The sequence below is a fragment of the Micropterus dolomieu genome, linkage group LG07 (genome assembly GCF_021292245.1).
Source record: "Micropterus dolomieu isolate WLL.071019.BEF.003 ecotype Adirondacks linkage group LG07, ASM2129224v1, whole genome shotgun sequence".
NCBI classification, from domain to species: Eukaryota; Metazoa; Chordata; class Actinopteri; order Centrarchiformes; family Centrarchidae; genus Micropterus; species Micropterus dolomieu.
In genome coordinates, this window is record NC_060156.1 from 31,912,872 (window position 1) to 31,932,371 (window position 19,500).

Consider the following 19,500-nt stretch of genomic DNA (forward strand, 5'->3'; position numbering starts at 1 on the left):
TTAATTTGCGAGTTTCAGTATTATACCATGGAGCTAACCGTCTTTGTTTTATTATTTTCTTTTTTAGAGGGGCTACAGAGTCGAGTGTCATTCGCAGCGAGCCTGCAGCACTATCAACAAGATGATCGATTTGGGAGGGACTGAAATTAGCATTTACTAAGTTACTTTGTGACTTGATAATGAATTTGGAGCTGATGGAATCGCATCCTTAAATTTAGCTACAGCACTATCAGACAGACATCTTGTATAGAAATTTTTGCCCAATGGCGTGTAGTTCAGCAATACCAACTCAAAAGTTATCAAACAGTGGTCGGACAAAGAGGGATTCTTTGGGAACGCCACTAAATGTTCAATTTCAATACCATACACCAAAACAAGGTCGAGGGTGTGGTTAAAACAGTGAGTCGGTTTGTGAACACTCTGAGAGAATCCAATGGAATCTAATAGAGAGATAAACGCAGTACTGAAGCTGTCATTCTCAACGTCCACATGAATATTAAAATCCACTACAATAATAACTTTGTCCGTTTTAAGGACTAAAGTTGACAAAAACTATGCAAATTCAGATAAGAATTCAGAGTACGGACCAGGTGCTCGGTACACTATAACGAAAAGAATTGCTTGCAGTGATTTCCAACTTGGGTGCGAAAGACCAAGAACAAGGCTTTCAAATGAGTTATAGTTTGGTTTAGGTTTAGAGCTGATTAGTAGGCTAGAGTCGAAGATAGCTGCAACTCCACCTCCTCGGCCTGTGCCTCGAGGAATGCGAGTATTAATATGACTGGGAGGGGTGGATTCATTTAGGCTAACATATTCTCCATCACCCAGCCAGGTTTCAGTAAGACAAAATAAATCCATATCATAATCTGATATTAGTTAATTTACTAGTACACCTTTAGAAGAGAGAGATCTGATGTTTAAGAGTCCACATTAAATTTTCCTATTAGTTTGCACTATTGCTCTTGTGGTTTAAATTTTTATGAGGTTTTTATGCACAGCTCCTCTTCTGTTTACTTTTGATTTAAATAATTTCGATGGTCGGGGGGCAGACACCGTCACTATAGGATTTTCACTAAGTAACTCCTGAAATGGAGGAGCAGAGAAGTGTGTTAGACTGCGACTCTGCGTAGAAAAGAAAAGACTCTGCTTCTGTCTGGAGAGGCTTCAGACAGATCACCAGCTACAAACCTAAATCCCCCCACTCCATGAACGACTCGAGCCTTGCCAACGAGTTGAACCAGTTTTACTGTCGCTTTGAAAGACAATGGGACAGACCTGACACCAACCCCCGTCACACCACTGATCAGTCCACCATCTCATCGTCCACCTCCTCCCCCTCTCTTACCATTCTGGAGAGAGATATCAACAGACAGTTCAGGAGGCAGAAACCCTCCAAAGCAGATGGGCTGGACTGTGTCTCCCCATCCACCCTAAAGCACTGCGCCAATCAGCTGTCTCCGGTGTTCACAGACATTTTTAACACCTCACTGGAGATATGTGATGTGCCAGCCTGCTTGAAAGCATCCACCATCATTCCTGTCCTCAAAACACCAAGGATCACAGGACTGAATGACTTCAGACCCGTCGCCCTGGCCATCTGTGGATATGAAGTCCTTTGAGCACCTTGTGTTGTCTCACCTAAAATCCATCACAGACGCACTCCTGGACCCCATGCAGTTTGCCTACAGAGTCAACAGGTCTCTAGACGACGCAGTAAACTTGGCCCTTCTCGTCATCCTTCAGCACCTGGACTCCCCAGGAACATACACCAGGATCCTGTTTGTGGATTTCAGCTCTGCTTTCAACACCATCATCCCAGCAGTGCTGTAGGACAAGCTCTCCCAGCTGAGCGTGCCTGACTCCACCTGCAGGTGGATCACAGACTTTGTGACTGACAGGAAGCAGCATGTTAAGCTGGGAAAACATGTTTCTGATCCCAGGACCATCAGCACCGGATCCCCTCAGGGCTGCATTATTTCCCCTCTGCTCTTCTCCCTGTACACCAACAGCTGCGCCTCCAGTCACCAGTCTGTCAAGCTACTGAAGTTTGCGGATGACACCACCCACATTGGGCTCATCATTGATGATCATTGATCATCTGATGTCCTGGTGCAGCCAGAACAGTCTGGAGCTCAACGCTCTGAAGACAGTGGAGATAGTTGTAGATTTTAGAAAGAGCCTAGTCCCACCCTCCCCTATCATTCTGGGTGACTCCGCAGTCAACACCTTGGACTTTTTCCGCTTCCTGGGCACCATTATCTTCTAGGACCTCAAGTGGGAGCTGAATATCACCTCCCTCACCAAGAAGGCCCAGCAGAGGAAGTACTTCCTGCGGCAGCTGAAGAAGTTCAGCCTGCCAAAGACAATGATGGTGCACTTCTACGCCGCCATCATTGAATCCATCCTCACCTCCTCCATCACAATCTGGGACGCAGCTGCCACTGCCAAGGGCAGGCTGCAGCGTATTGTGGTTTTGTGCATTTTATATCAAATAATTTGAAGACTCAAAAATCCCTTCCCTCTCTCTCTCTGAGAAAAAGGAGGGGGTAGGAAAGTTTTCCTCCCCTGGAGGTTGGCCTTTTGACATGCAAAAACTAGAGACAGCACCTGGGGTTTGGTAAGGGTCTGCGGACACTCAATCAGACATGCATTGCTTAAGGACGCCGTAAAGGTGTCAATAGACACTTAGCAGGACAGCAAAAGAAGTGTCCAATCCCTCTCCCTATAGGGTGCCTCAGGACATCAAAGTACCGGACGTTCTGATCCCTTATTTCCATAGAATGGCTGGGTCATAAAACACCACTCCCATCTCTTCTTTTAGCTGATGTGCAAACGTGATAAGCCAGGATTGCGAAAGGGGGACTTAACAACTCCTACCTTCTTGAGCTAAAACAATGTTTCATTACAAACTGTTGTTCTCTTTAAATAATAATCCTTGCTAAGTTAGTAGTGGCGCTGCCTCTTAGGTTAGTAGTTAGTAGTTATGTTACCATGTTGTGGCTATCTGTTGTTGATATTGTTGCTGAAAAGAATCTAAATAAGTACATTTTTGCAGTGTTTTAATTTTCAGCAAGGTTAATGAAATTTCTTCATTTTATGTGTAACCAACACTTTCTGACAACTCCTTTAGAAATGAAGATAAAGAAATTTCATCCTACACTCGATTAATTTTCCAGCTTGAATGTAAGGTTAAAAATGACTAAATTCCACATCTCCGAAGCAAAGGCTTGTTTAAAGAATAATGAAAGTTGAATATGTACTCCTCATGTAACCAGTGCTCCCCCAAGTGGACAAAATAAGTATTGCATGCCATGATTCCTATGAAATGCTGACCTCAAAGTTTTAACTAACTAACACTGTTTTTCCTTTTTATCAAGTGCTTAAAACTGAGAACGGTACAACCGTTTGACAATTGAGGTTTGATTTTAGAAAGATATTTGATTACAATACGTGCCAATAGATTTTTTTTTTGATTAACTTTAATATGTCTAAAGAAAGACCAAGCCCTCCCTCCGGAAACAAAGGACTGCCCTCTGGGAACCACGCCCCAACCAAAAAAAGCGCGACACACGCTGTCGTTCTCTCTCTTGTCATCTACTTGGTCCTGGCTCTTCAACGGCGCTTCGGCACGCGAGTTCGGCCTGGCCCAGCGAACGCCCTTTGTTTGTTTCAAGCTACCTCAGCTTTCCCTCGTTTAACAGCAACTTTACTTGCGTTTTATTTTCTTTGGTTTTGTTTTGTTAAAAGTTATCAGTCCGTTAAGTTACACAAGTTTAATTGAAGAACAACCAAGTTTTAAGCTTTATTTCGTCGAGCTAAATTACACTGATCCCCGACGCCCGGGCCAATCACGTTCTCCCGCCAGCAGTAACAAAGGACGACCAAACCTTTGACCCGCGCCAGGGTTGGCCCCCACTGCAAGTTTCTTCAATAAGCCTACAAAAGACGGACCTCCGGAGCAATTCCCTGGCAGAGGAAGCGACAGGCCGACGGCTTGAAGCTGTCCTAACCGAGAATGCGTTGACTCTGCCAGTGTGAGGCCGTTTTACCAGCAACCCGGCGGGGAGAAACACAGCAGTAAGACCAAAACCCTGCATTCTGTGGTCAGTGATGTCCAATAGTTGATTAGTCCAGTATATTTGATCCTTGAAACTCCTAGACAAATTTAACCGAGTTATCATCTAATTGCATTCATTAGCTGCTCGTATGAGTCAAATGCTCCACACAATAGAACCCCTTCTCATTGTTTAGCCATTGTTTTTTTCTTTGATGTATTTAACCACATTTTTATATCACCTTAGTTAGTTAATAAACTTCACTGTAATCAAAGGAATTGTGTGTATTGCCTATTTCCAAGTCCCTGCCAAGAGAATTTACCCCTTCAATATGAGATTGACTGACTGATTTTAGATAATTGAGCGATTATTAACTAACTGATCACTAGTGAATAAATGTATAATTATTAAAACCATACCCAGAGGTCCGGAGACTCTGGGCGGATTGGATCTCCGGTGCTTCCTCAACAACGCCCGGGTCCCCACTGTCACTGACTCCCAAACACACACACACACACACACTCCTGACCCCACACTTTACAACAACGCTCAACTGTACTTTATGTTCATGTTGTGAATTTTTGCACATACTTGTCAGCATTGTATTATAGTATTATTGTCATTTTTGAATACTTGTACATTTTTTGATCTCCTTACTTTTCATATATTTATATTTATGTTCATGTGTACTGTAAGCACAAATTTATACCAAGGCTAATTCCTTGAATGTGAAAATGTACCTAGCAATAATCCTGATTCTGATTCTAGTCCACTGTTGCCCAATCAAATATATAGAGCTATCAGCTGCTGACATACTGACATCCATGTAAACATTGATCTCATTTAGAAAGACCAACAATATACAAATTTAAAAACCACGCTGCGAGTCAGTGGGAACTGAAAATTTTGTGGGCAGCATTAAGTTCAAACATCATACAGCTGTGTAAAATTGTGGCCTGAGGTGGGATTCGAACCTAGGTCTGTAAAGATAAGACAGAGCAATCGGAGGACAGCTGTTACAAACTTCACAATTCGATCTTTTGTTGATAGAAAACTGCGCTTTCATCCAGAGATCCCACTATAAACTTGTTAACACCGGCATGCCAGCTGTGGCTTTTCACACATGTTAACAGACATGTTCAGGCTCTGTTACTTCAATGCTCTGAGGTAGATCCAGACCGGTGTTTCGGTTAAACAAGAGGCCCTGTTAACTGGCGACCGTTTGCCGAATGCGTCTGTGGTTGGCATAGAAACGACAGCTGTTGAAAACAGGAAGAGAATATGTAGTTGTCCCCGCGAATGTCTCTTTCTGTAGTTGTTCATTAAAAAGACAAAACATATCTTTCTGATTCATCTCTGGAGTCGTGTGTGTGTAAACCTGTCACGTACCAATTTGTCAAGCTTTGAACGTTGCTTGTTGTTACAGAAAATGTTGAAAACAGGAAGATGTCTGGTTGCTTTTCTGGACAGTGAAGCCGACCAAAGCCTGCATGGAGGGATCCATGTAGGCCCAAAAATGACGTCAAAATTCCTTGACACCCCGTCACAACTGAGAGATGTAACCGTGCTGCTTAAATTATAAGCTCTCAGCAATCTAAAAAAACTATTTGGCGATCAGTGACCTTATAGGTGGGCTGATAAAATAGAGACAATCCGAGTCAGACAAACAGACTGAGCCATGAAACTTTTTTCAAAACTCTACACACTATCCACAAAACCTTATGCCAAAAGAGCATAACATTACAAACCTTTTGCAAAAGCACAATATACACATGCACATGATGGATGTGTATTCCTCTGTTGTTTTACACAATCTGAGTTTATTTTGAAAGGGACACTGTACAGGGGCCTGTATGATGAAGCAGGATTTGAGCTTATCCAGGTCACTTCAGGGTTAACCCTGGTTTTTCATCACCACGACGGTTGTTCACTTCGCCATGGTAACTTATGCTGAACATAACATAACCTGCTCACTGAACTAAAAAGTCTCACTGAACTAAAAATTTCCTCTGTTTCATCACATTTTTTAAAATTATTTGATCAAAACCATTTTTACCATTTAAGTTGATCTAATTTTTTTGTCATTTAAAATAAGGTTGTTTTTTTTATTGTGTTCAATATATATATATACATATATTTACATTAAGGAGAGCCTTTAGATAGATAGATAGATAGATAGATACTTTATTTATCCCGAGGGAAATTCAAGTATCCAGTAGCATACGAAACAGACATACATTAAACCTATATTAGTAGTACCAGTAAAACAGTGCAAAAACAGTAAACAGTGCAAATGGAGTGCAGATGGAGGTAGAAATTGTTCTTTTGTCTATTGTCCTCCCTGCCATGACTAGGAGACTAGGAGTCTGTTGGTGGTGCTGGGCTGGGACAGCCAGTCACACTCCTCTGCCCGATGAAGGTGTTGTGCAGAGGGTGGTGGGTGTTGTCCAGTATGGACAGCAGTTTGTCCAGGGTCCTTCTTTCTGCCACTGTCACTAGAGAGTCCAGCTCTGAGCCCACCACTGAGCCAGCTCTCCTCACCAGTCTGTCCAGTCAACTGGCATCTCTCTTCTTGCTGCTTCCTCCCCAGCAAACTACAGCATAAAAGAGGACGCTGGCCACCACAGACTGGTAAAACATCTGCAGCAGTTTTTTGCAGATGTTGAAGGACCCCAGTCTTCTCAGGAAGTACAGACGGCTCTGCCCTTTCTTGTGGAGAGTGTCCATATTTTCTGTCCAGTCCAGCTTGTCATCCAGCTGCAGCCTCAGATATTTGTAAGTCCTGACCACCTCCACATCGACGCCTTCGATGGACACAGGTTGGAGATGTGGTTTCTTCCTTCTGAAGTCCACCACCATCTCCTTGGTCTTGGAGGTGTTTAGCTGCAGATGGCTGGTCCTGCACCACCTCACGAAGTCCTCTACCAGGCTCCTGTACTCCTCCTCCTGTCCATCCTTGATGCAGCCAACTATCACAATATCGTCTGAGTATTTCTGCATGTGGCAGAGCCCGGTGTTATACTGGAAGTCGAATGTGTACAAGGTGAATAGGACGGGAGAGAGCACGGTCCCCTGTGGTGCTCCTGTGCTGCTGACTACCCTGTATCCCTTCAGTCTGACGTACTGTGGTCTCTCTTTGAGGTAGTCCGTAATCCATGTCACCAAGCGTGGGTCCACCATCAACTCTGTCAGCTTGTTTCTCAGCAGGAGCGGCCATATGGTGTCGAAGGCACTGGAGAAATCAAAAAACGCCATTTTTCTTGGGAACCGGGATGAGACATGAAGTCTTCCAGTGGCCCCAGTTCAGCAGAACAGGCTTTAAGCATCCTTGGACACACTCTGTCCAGGCCTGCTGCTTTCCTTGGACGGAGCCTCCTCAGCTCCCTGCTCACCTGATCTTTGGTGATGGTGGTGGGGAGGGGTGTTGAACTGTCCATGTGTGTGGAGTCTGAGGAGGTGATGGACATGGTGGTGGCATTGGGGGAGGTGATGGACATGGGGGTGTGAAGTGGGCCGTCGCACTCCCTGAACATCCGGTCCGTCCTCACAAGGGCAGCCAGCTTGTCCGTCTTGTTGGTCAGACAGTTCACATTCCCCATCACTATCGACGGAACCGAGGGCTTGTACTTCCACTGCTTTGGCAACGAGGCTCTGCAGCCTCGGTGCCTCTTCCTGAGCTCCTCAGGTATGTGGTGGAAAATGCCCCATTGTTTGGAGTGAAAGCAGCTTCTCCCTTGAATAAACAAGTTGTCCACTGCTATGTTGTCCGTCTTACCCCATGTGGAAAATGCCTTTTGCCTAAGAAATACATTTGATTAAATACAAATTAATTTGTCAACTATACCCAAAGCATGGCCTTCTTAAAGTTACAAAAAATCAATAAAATGTTCTGTAATGTGTCAGAAAATACACATTGAGCTTGCGGGGGGGCATCTTACCCCACTAGCTGGGAAAAATGCCTTTCTCCTAAAACTTTATAATTAATTTGTCAACTGTAGGTGTTTATTTTACTTTATATTATGTTACCCTAAGCATGGCCATTTCCAAAATACAAAAAACCCTATAAAATATAATATATATGTGTTTCAGGGGAATCCAATCACAGTTAACTGACGGCTTTTTTCAGAGGTGTGTCAAGCAGGCCAGAGTCTCTTTTGAATGAACTTCAGAACTCTTCAAAGTAAAATCTGGACAGCTCGACATACAGGTGCTGGTCATATAATTAGAATATCATCAAAAAGTTGATTTATTTCAGTAATTCCATTCAAAAAGTGAAACTTGTATAATGTATACATTCGTTCCACACAGACTGATATATTTCAAGGGTTCATTCCTTTTAATTTTGATGATTATAACTGAAAACTAATGACTAAAGACACAGCGCCAGAAGCTGCTCGCCTGGGCTAAAGACAAAAAGGACTGGACTGCTGCTGAGTGGTCCAAAGTTATGTTCTCTGATGAAAGTAAATTTTGCATTTCCTTTGGAAATCAAGGTCCCAGAGTCAGGAGGAAGAAAGGAAAGGCACAGAACTTCAGAGGAAGTGATTATGTGAGCAACTGTAGCTGTCATGACTGAGATCTATTTCAGCACAAGCCGTTATCAATTTATTATGGGGTTTTTTTTTCTGCTATCAAAATAATCTAGCCGTGGCCAGATATTATTGCTGGCAGGCCGGATCTGGACCACCTATTGCCAACCACTGCCTTAGGCTATTGTAGCCTACAGGTTTTTACAGTAAGCCTACTAACGGCTTTGTAATGTGTTTAATATTTTATAGTTGCTCCCAGTCCGTTTCACACAGTCTGTAGCAGCCTTAAAATAAATGTGTTTCATATTTCTTATGTGAGGCTGAATATTATGAACAGTTTGGTAGGGATATTGAAATACTAAATTTTAATATGAACGTAAGCTGTTTATTTTATGTTAGTAGCGATTAGTAGAGACTGGTCATGTTCCGCCCCACCTTTTGCGATGTGGGCACAGGTAATGAGGTGAGTTTTCAGTAGCCTAAATGTTTAGATTCAGTCTTTCAGCCACTATTTGAGCACATTTTATGGCATGAATGGATTTTTTGTTTCATTGCTTTATGAAGTTAATTTAGAACAATGATTGGAACACTTTGAGTGTGTTAAATAATTTAATCTCAATTTTGAAGAGATGGTGAACGACCACTTATTCATTGCCCAAGTCTTTCAATGTGGAAACGCCGACACACACAGTCAAGCTGAAAGAATAAGGCTGATATTTTCATACAGCTCATAAGAACACATCAAATCAATGCAATTTTATAGACTACGCCTGTTTATTTAGTATTTAATTTCGGACACATGCAGGGAGACACACTACTCCTTTTTAGTTTAGAAACGGAGAATTAAAACAAATATGATCTCCGTCCACACCAGCGTTTCCGCTGCGTTTTGGAGTTGATCTCCGTCTACATTAAAACCACTGAAATCTAGAGACATCTAGAGCCCGTTCTGGTGCACTGCGCATGCGTGTGCCAGTGTATTTGGCGAAAGAATAAATAAATACATCATCAGACCAGTTTTTTTTTATTGTTGAATGCAGCGTTTCCAAACTCCTCCGTTTTAGGTCTTCGTGTTCATCGTTGTTGTCTGGACGGGAGGTGCAAACGTAGCAAAAGATCGTTTTAATTTGAAAACACAGTAGTGTGGATGGGGCCTTAGACCATGTCGTATTTCTGTAGTGTTACAGTTTGCTCTTCGTTTGTAAAATATGACACCCTGCTGACAGTGGACTTGTTCATGTCTGTGATTAGTCATCTGCTGCTAACCCCGCCTCTTTTATGTGAATGCTGGATTGGGAAACCCTGGGTTAAGTTACCGAGTTGATAACCACCTAGCCGCGATTGTTAGAGTTAATGAAGTCAGATAACTAAAAGAAGTCAGATAACGGGGCGGCTGTGGCTCAGGAGGTAGAGCTGCATGTCGAAGTGTCCTTGGGCAAGATACTGAACCCCGAATTGCCCCTGGTGGCTGTTCCGCCAGTGTAAGAATGTGTGTGAATGTTAGTTTCTGTTTGAGCACTTAGGCTCAGTGAATGAATGTGTGTGAATGGTTAATGCAGATGTAGTGTAAAAGCGTTTTGAGTGGTCGAAAAGACTAGAAAGGCGCTATACAAGTACGGAGCATTTACATTTATATCCTGGGTATGTTGAATTCGCTTCATGGTACAGGCCCCAGCTCCTTCATTCACTCTGTTGATGTTTTGGAACATTGTGTTATCTGCCAGTATGCGGTCCTGTTGTTTTCTGAGTGTGATGCAGTTATTTGCAGTAATCATATTTACAATGTAGCTCTCCTGCTCTGAACAGTGGACCTGTTCCACCGGATGCTTAGAGCATTTGTGATCATCAAGTGTTCTCTATTGGTGCGTTGGAGGCATTTCATATGATTTCAACATCCAAGATCCTGGGCCGGATTATCCAATGGGCATTATGGGCATGGCCCCAGGGGCCCATGCGCACTTGGGGCTGGCAAGGGGATGAAAAACATTTTTAGTTTTTCTTATGTATTGTTTACACTAACAAATGTGACTCAGGAGGTAGAGCAGGTTGGCCGTTAATCGGAAGGTCAGCGGTTCAATCCCTAGCTCCCCCTGGTTGCATGTCGAAGTGTCCTTGGGCAAAATACTGAACCCCAAATTGCCCCTGGCAGCAGTTCCGCCAGTGTATGAATGTGTGTGAATGGTGAATGCAGATGTAGTGTAAAAGCGCTTTGACTACAAATACGGATCATTTACATTTACTCCGCCAAATGGTCAGCATTCCAACACTGGTGTTTGGACCAGGTGGCCTGTCCGCTGCCTGGGGTGCTTTCGTTCCTCCAGCTCCTGACAAACAGAGGTCTGGTGTTCAGTACGGTAAAGACCTATGCTGCTGCCATCTTGTCCTGTCATGAAGGGTTCTGTGAGAGGACGGTGTTCGCTCAATCGTTGGTGAAGCGTTTTCCTGAAGGGGTGCAGAGGCACAGGCCTGTGTCGCGGCCTGCTGCTCCGCAGTGGAATTTGGCGCTGGTTTTACATGCCCTGACCAAAGCCCCTATTGAGCCTTTGGAGACAGTGGACCTGAAGTTCCTTTTGGCCAAGGTTGTCTTGTTCTTGGCTCTGACGTTGGCCAAGAGGATCAGCAATCTGGCTGGCCTCTCTGTGGCCCCTTTGTATCTCAGGATCCACGGTGACTGCAGCTCGGCTGTCCTGCGCCCTAATACTGCCTTTATGCCTAAGATCATCCCCAGCTCTTTAAGGTCAAGAGTGTTTACTCTCTCTGGCTTCTTTCCTCCCCCCATGGGTCTGAGGATGAAGCGCGTGCGTGCCCTGTCCAGCTATGTGGTGTGCATGGCCGCCTGACGCCGCTCGTAGTGCCTGTTTGTGCACTACAGGGAACAGTTCAAGGGGCTCCCCCTGTCAGCACAGCATCTTTCTCTCTGGCTGTGCGAGACTATTTCACAGGTCTATTTCACAGGTCTTCCCCATGCTTCATCCGTTTCTACCTACGGGATGTCTCCCGATTTTCGTTGACTTTCTCAATACTGTGTTCAGTCTGAATGATTGTCCTCTGTGAGTGTGCAGTGCATGTTCTCCCAAGCAGAGCGGCTCTGCTCGTGCTGGCTCTGCTCGCGCTGGCCCTGCTCTGTGTACAGCTGGAACAGTTGCAGTTCGTGTCACCCCCAATCCTGTCCCTGGCCTATTACGCATGGGTTGGTTGCCTCTCCTATGTGGCGCCATCAGTGGTTGCGTGCATGCCACCATGGATGCTGTGGGCTGTGAGGGACTGGGTGGCTTATTATGTTGGAACTGGGCAGGTGGGTCTGTGTTTGGTGATACCGTGTGGGCGCAGCCGTCTAAGTTGTGGGCCTCACTGGACCTGTGGTTCTCAGTGCTGAAGAAAAGGCATGATAGGAGCCGATGGCCAGGTCTAACCATTGTATATACACATGGTGAGGATGTAAGAGAGCAAGAACAGAACAGTTCTTTTTGTTGAGATATGGACTATTGTGGAGATTTGAACTGAGATAATGACTCATTTATTGGTGGATGAACTGTGGGCTTTGTATTTAGCACTGACTTTGGGAAACTTTGTGTTTCATGTCATCTGTAGGTACCTGATGATATTATATGATACTATTTAATGTCATGACTAATTAAATTATTTTTCTGTGAAATTATTATAATGTGATACTTCTTGTCCTCCATTGCTCATCAAGCAACCCAGGTCTTCGGGGCTGAAATGAGCTTAAATGTGATCTCTTTTCTGTGGTTGTCTGATAAAATTAGCTCAGTGGTTGACTTGTGCTAATGACCAACCACCTAAGGCCATGGCAGAACGGTGTTCAGTGAGAATTCCTGCCTGAGCTGCTAGCTCTTTAAGAAATTTCCCTCAGCACCTGAATCAATGGGTGGTAGGGACAGTTGTAGAGAGCACAGGGAGGCTTGTAGCTACATACGTGGTGAAGAAGTGGCAGGGAAATTCCTTTCACGCAGGTTATCTATTTGATGGAGAGAGAAACAAGCGAGTTCAAAAATCATCTCACTTAACCCATTCCAGAATACTCCTTTCAATGCTTCATCATTCGAGACCCTTGCTATAAGCTTAGCCGCCATCTGGCAGCCTCACCACTGTGTCATTTTCATCAAAAAACACCTCCAAAGATAAAGCAGAAACATGCACGCTAGGGCTCTCCCCCTCAATAATCCCATGATGTAATGTACCTTGGATTGGTCTCATCAATTCAGACGTCACTGAGGAAAGACTGAAAAGCACTGTAGCAGAAAGGCCCTGCACAGGGTCATATCTCCCATGAAGGGTTGGGAGTATATGATTCGTGAAGCGGAGGACTCATGGGGGAGGAGGTTTACCATAACTCCAGATGGTGAATCTCCATTAGCAGGCAAGCTAGTAGCATGAGCTGGGCAGGCAGGTGGAGACGGAGCAAAAACCAGACAGATGAAACAGAGCTCTCCAAACTCTGGGACCAGAAAACCTAAGTGCTCAATAACAGACAGGGTGTCAGGAAATCTCCAAAACACAGTTAGCTTTTACTATGAGGCTGTAGTGTACCACTGGATGTGAACGAACAATCTGGCGAAGATTGAATTTTAATGATTTATAAACTGTGGGGGTTGATTGTGTGATGACTCATGAGTAGAGAAGCCACAAATGGTTTGGTTGCTCCAATTGTCCCGCACAATGATGCTCACTTGTTTAAGTGGTTAGAGCCTGGCCCAGCATTCTCATCTTGTGCCACCAGCTGTGCACTGAGCTTGGAAGACAGAAGCTAAATCGAAATACTTCAGGAATGAAGGTTATCAGTCATTATTCATCACAATCTCAACAAAAGGTTGCTATTTTGTATTTTTATGTAGCATCCCAAATTTTAAGGTAAGACACTTGTTCTTGAAGCTTGTCAACCAATCAAGAATGGCATATTATACCTGTAGCTGTGCAGAAACTTGATTGTAAAAATGGAAAAAGTGGCACAGACTAGAAATGATTAACCAACAAAAACAGCATCAGCAAAACTGCAAACAGTTGTAAGCAGGGTCCAAGCCCCCCTGCACCAGCCGTGCCCCCTGCCCCGTGGAGGCCGAGCAAGTTGACCTCGGCGCCCCGTTGTTGCTTCAGGCCCGTGGGGAATAAACGACCAGAGTTTGAACTTAAAGGGACTTGCGGTTATGGAAATAAGATGTAAGATGAATGTATGTCTATGGGAGTGTTATTTCATATACCATTAATAGTGCCACCTAGAGGCTGATTGACACCAAATTTCACACAGCCCCTTGGGAGGGCATGCCAGATGAGGTCACTGAGTTTGGTGTACATCGGACATTACAAACCTAAAATACGACATCACATCCTGTTTTTAGCGTTTCTCGCAAACATTCGTTAGCTTATAATTGGGACATTTTGTGGCGGATCAAAATTTCCTCTACAAACTTTTATCACCTTGGTCCAGAGATTGTCCGTGCCAAGTTTGGTGCCGATCAGACTTGCTGCTTCGGAGGAGTTAATTAAAATAGGTTTTACAATTTTCGTGATTTTGCGAAATGAAAACATAATTGCACAGAGGTGTGTCCTATACCATAGGAATCGGCAGTATCCCCCAAACACGAACACATAAGGTTTATGAATGTTTATGAGGCAAAATGTGACTTGGTTCCAAATCCCATTGAAATGAATGGGATTTTCCCACGGTATCAGGGACCCATGGGGAAGGCAAGACAAGTTTATTTGTATAGCACATTTCAACAACAAGGTAATTCAAAGTGCTTTACATAAAAGATAAAAGCAACAGGGAAATATAAAAAACTTTTTATATTTAGTTAAATAGAAATAATAAGTTAAATAGAAAATAAAAACACTCCTTTGATTCCCCATCTCCCACTCTATCCCCCCCTTTTTTTTTATACTTAGGGACTCTAAACCTAAGGGGACTCTAACCCTAAGGGGACTCTAGCCCTTCTTTAGATACAGTCGTCACTATAAATCCAGATTGTCCAGACTACAAACTCTGGTAAAAGCGGTTGACAGCGGGACCCTGTCAACAAGTTACTTAGGGACTCTAACCCTTCTTTAGATACAAGTTAAACAGGGACTCTAATCCTTGTAATTCTACTCGGCCCTGTTAACTGAGGATCAGCCATGTGAGATGGTACAATCAAAAGAGAACTCTAAGCTTTTTAAATTGTATTCACTAAAATCTAAAAACAAAGAAAAATAAAACAGGACAGTAAAAATCACAGTGCAGTGAAAGTTATCAATCCCCAGCTTTAAATTTGATTTAATTGAAGGCAGTGGTAAAAAGAAAAGTCTTCAGTCTAGATTTAAAAGAACTGAGAGTTTCAGCAGACCTGCAGTTATCTGGGAGTTTGTTCCAGATACTAAAATCAATTCTCTGACAGACAGAAAGCCAGTGTAAAGACCTCAGAACTGGAGTGATGCGATCCACTTTTTTGGTCTTAGTGATGAATCAATTGCAGCTGACTGATCAATATTTTAGGGAGCCCTGTAAAGACACTGTTACAGTAGTCGAGACGACTGAAGATAAATGCATAGATAAGTTTTTCAAGGTCTTGCTGAGACATAAGTCCTTTATTCCTTGAAATATTCTTCAGGTGATAATAGGCTGACTTTGTAATTGTCTTAATGTGGCTGCTTAAATTCAGGTCTGAGTCCATGACTAGTCCAAGATTTCTGGCTTGGTTTGTGGTTCGTAACATTACAGATTGAAGCTGAGCACCGAATTTTGATCATTCTTCCCTGGCTCCAAAACCAGTAACTTCAGTTCTATCTTTGTTTAACTGAAGAAAATTCTGGCACATCCAATTGTTAATTTGTTTAATACAGTTACTCAGCACTTTTATGGGATCATAGTCCCCTGGTGATATGGTTATGTAAATCTGTGCGTCATCTGCATAATTATGGTAACATATTTTGTTGTTTTTCATAATCTGAGCCAGTAGAAGCATGTAAATGTTAAACAAAAGAGGCCCCAGAATGGAGCCTTGGGGAACAGGTTGTGGCTGACGAGGAATTTATTTATTTAGGAACCTATCAAGACAGGAATTGAGTAGGCTACCAGCACACAGGGGGCTAGTTGCACCAAATTTGGCCCTCAGGGGGGCATGCCACATTAGCACTCCAAGTTTGGTGTCAATCAGCCATTCCAGACCTAATATATGACATCACTTCCTGTCGCAAACATTTGTTAGGTTATAATTGGAAAAATTTTGACAGATCATTTCCTCTACAAACTTTTATAGGCTTGGTCCAGAGATTATCCGTGGCAAGTTTGGTGCCAATTGGACTTAATTAAAATAAATTTTTGCGATTTTGCTGGGAAAAAAAGTTTAGGCGGAAATGGCCGTGGACTATGCCAGGAGATTCAGCTTGATCCCCCGAATGCGTGGACATAAGGTTTTTGAAATGCGCATTTGTATGCGGGAGTTCCAAGCCCAACGCAATTATCTTGCTTATAGCGCCACCTAGACGTAGAAGTGTGCGGATTTTTGCGCCTGAGGTATTCTTGTGGCTCTGTATCTACCCTATGAGTTTCGCGTCTGTAGCTCTTACGGTGTAGGCCGCAATATTACTTTTATGTACGGAAGAATAATAATAAAAACTACAACAAATACAATAGGGTTCCCAGCTCTGCTGGTACTGGGAACTGCGATGCCTTGCATTCGTGGGTTCCCAGCCCCACTGAGGCTTGGACCCCTAACTACAGGTTGAGAGTCATAGTATTTAAATTATGGTTTTTAATTGAGAATTTATAGTATACTGCACTTGGCTAAAACCTTTTATAAGGGAGTAATCATATGCAAATACAGATAACTTAGTATTTTTATAGTATAAAAGACAATTCTTATTTCTTTTTGTGTGTTCTTACATCCCATTTGTATAGAATTTCACCAAAGCAGGTGAGCAGGAGGCAGCACGCTGTGATACTGAAGCTCAGTTATTAGCGAGAGGCTGTAAGATGGAAGAAATCATCTCCCCTAAGAACAACATAAGCACTGTCAAGAAAGAGCCTCTATCCAAGGAATTCAACAACCAGGAGCCTGTCCAGCTGAGTCCACAGAAAATTAGTCTGACACTGCGTCCCGGTGAGTGGAATCGTTTAAAGTTCCATTGTCTTATATTCAGGAGGAACTATTGACAGAAATGCAGTATAATGGTGTGTTCCATTTACCTTGGAAGTTGGAAGTCGGAGCTGAGAATGACGTTATACACGAGTGACAGCGTTCAAGTACAAGTTGGAAAACCAAGATTGATTCCTCTGGCCATTGTTAGCAATAAAACATTTTTTTACTAACTCTGTAGCAACATGTCCACAGATATATGTGATCTGATTTAATGAGACACGTGCAATAAACAGTTTATTACTACAGCTTTCACCACTGTTGTTTCTGCGAGCAGCCTTCTTGGATTTTGAGGTTGGGTTCGATGAGGTTCTCCCGACTTTCCGAGTCGGAAATCTGACTTAAGGGGGCGGGCTAGTTTTCCATAACATACGTAACTATGTTTTCAGTGGTGTATAAAGACCTTCCATAATGAATTGTTCTGTTTTTATTATCTTAGAGTGAGCCATTTCTATCTACATACACCTTAAATGGAAGTCACCAAGTTGCACCACTGTGTATCTACAGTAGCCGAAAACGGACAAACTGCGTTTCTTCACTACGTTCTTCCTCTTCTTCTTGTTGTAGAATTCCATCATTTCAGACACCCGTCACTACGTTGAATAAGTACAAAGAAGAATAAAAAGTAATATACAGCAGTGGTCAGCAAGGCAAGGCTCTCACTTGGAAAGTTTTGTGTTTGATCCCCAGATCGGGTGAATATTTGTTTCTCTCCCTCTATAAAAATTTATGTTATGAATAGACTGTTTTACATGCTCACAATAAAACATGTGCTGCAGTGTGTGTTCCAGCATTTGGTCTGCATCCATCACCCTATGCACACTTATTTTAATAAGAGATAGAGAGATAGCAAGAAAGAGGGAGAAACGGCTGTGGGGGGTAGGGGGGAGCAGCCAACAATATCCACACAGAGCTTCATTTTTAATCTGTTTATATTGCAAAATTGTAGCGTTCAGTTACAATACTGTCTGGACTCACAGCGGGAGGTGCACATGATTAAAATCATTCGGGCTGAGCCGAAAACCTTCTCTTGCATAGTATGTAGCCCCCTGACATTTTGCTTCCTAGGCGATGGCCCTTTCTGATTGAGCCAACTCCAAATGTTTTTTTTTTTTTACTCAATAATGGCTGTGATTTAAAATGTAGCGAAGTACATAAAAAAAAATTAGATTATAAAAACGACTTAAAAAGTACAAGTACACAAAAAACTACTCATTATAGTAATGTGTGTAAATGTAATTCGTTACTTTCCACCTCTGCAATAGGACTAGTAATAACAAATGTAGCAGAGGGAGCAGGAACACGGGGGCAGCAGGTGACTCGCAACCACAGATCCAGACTCCACAGCTGAAGAGCCAGAAACATCTGCAGGAAGTGATAGGAGGAGAGAGGAGAGGGATGAGAAAGCACAAGACTACGGGAAAGGGAAGAAGTCGAGTTAGTAACATGCATTAATGGGATGAGGTTGCATACAGAGGGAGAGAAAGGAGCTCAGTGCATCATGGGAAGTCCCCCGGCTGTCTAGACCTATATGAGCATAACTAAGGGATGGTTCAGGACTCACCTGAGCCAGCCCTATCAGCTGATGATTATTATTGTCAAACTGTAACCATGGAAGCTCAGATAAGCCAGCTAAACTTCACATTTTAGTGCCCTGGTGGAAAACACTTGTTGTGCCTATCAAGTGACCAATTAAAGAGACATTTTGGTAAGATTTGTAGATATGCTTATCTAATTGAACAAAGTGGAGAGAATCCTTGATCCTCACCTGCCTGCGCCTTTTTAAACTTCATGTATTATTTGGTATATAATGGACTGGTGCAGAAACAGTCACAATTTTACACACTCTTGTCATACATTTTCCACGTTATCTGTCAGTGGCCAAGATCATACTTCATACAGACTTTCAAAATAAAACGCTAGCGTTGTGAAAGATCGCCATTTTGAAACGGCACGTTATTAAAGCTGTGAAACGTTGCAAGTTGGTCAGGTTTAGGCACAAACAATGCTTGAAGTGGGCCTGTATGCACCAGTGTGCAGTCCCGGCACGTCGACATTTTACTCTTTGGCATACTGGGCCTTGAGGCATTACAAGCAGGCAACTGCTGGCTTTCACCACTCTGATAGTCTGTTTGTCTGCTATGGGGGCCGTAGGAAAGGGCACGCCCTGTCTAAATAAAGGCTTTCCAGGTGGGTTGTTGAGGTTATCGAGGGAGCGTACCTGTCAAAGGGACAACCTTTGCCTCTTAACATTCGGGGCCACTCTACCAGGAGTGTCTCCACTTCATGGGCAGCACTGCGGGGGGTTCCTCTGAGTAAGATTTGCACTGCAGCCACCTGGGCTACACCATGCAGCTTTGCCCGTTTTTATAGGGTCAATGTTGCTGCCCCCCATGCAGTAGCAGCAGCTGTCTAGCAGGAACCCTCTGACCGTTCCCGGTGAGGTGGGATTCCTCGTGACGACGTTGGTAGTAGTCATCCAGTGTTAAGCACTGCCTCTGGCGGTCAGGAAGAATGAAATAAAACGAGAGTTACATATGTAACTACGGTTCTATGAATTCTGGATGACCGCCAGAGGTCTCTGTCACTCAGAATCTTGGCGAAAAGATTTTGTAGGGACATTTTTCCTGATGACGTGGGCTTATATAAGCAACGCAACGCATCATCCCAGGTCACAGGTGACTTTGTTGATATTAAATACTCCGCGTGCGTGAGACGGATAACATCCAGTGTTAAGCACCGCCTCTGGTGGTCATCCAGAATTCATAGAACCGTTGTTACATA

General features: G+C 43.4%; 1 protein-coding gene across 1 annotated transcript in view; it reads left to right on the forward strand.

Annotated features, from left to right (window-relative positions):
* itgb2 (integrin, beta 2) overlaps positions 1–19,500 on the forward strand; it is a 68,060-nt gene that overhangs the window by 17,924 nt on the left and 30,636 nt on the right. The window contains exon 4 of the mRNA XM_046054784.1: positions 16,479–16,680. Coding sequence (XP_045910740.1) covers positions 16,479–16,680 — 202 coding nt within the window. The remainder of the gene's footprint in view (positions 1–16,478; positions 16,681–19,500) is intronic.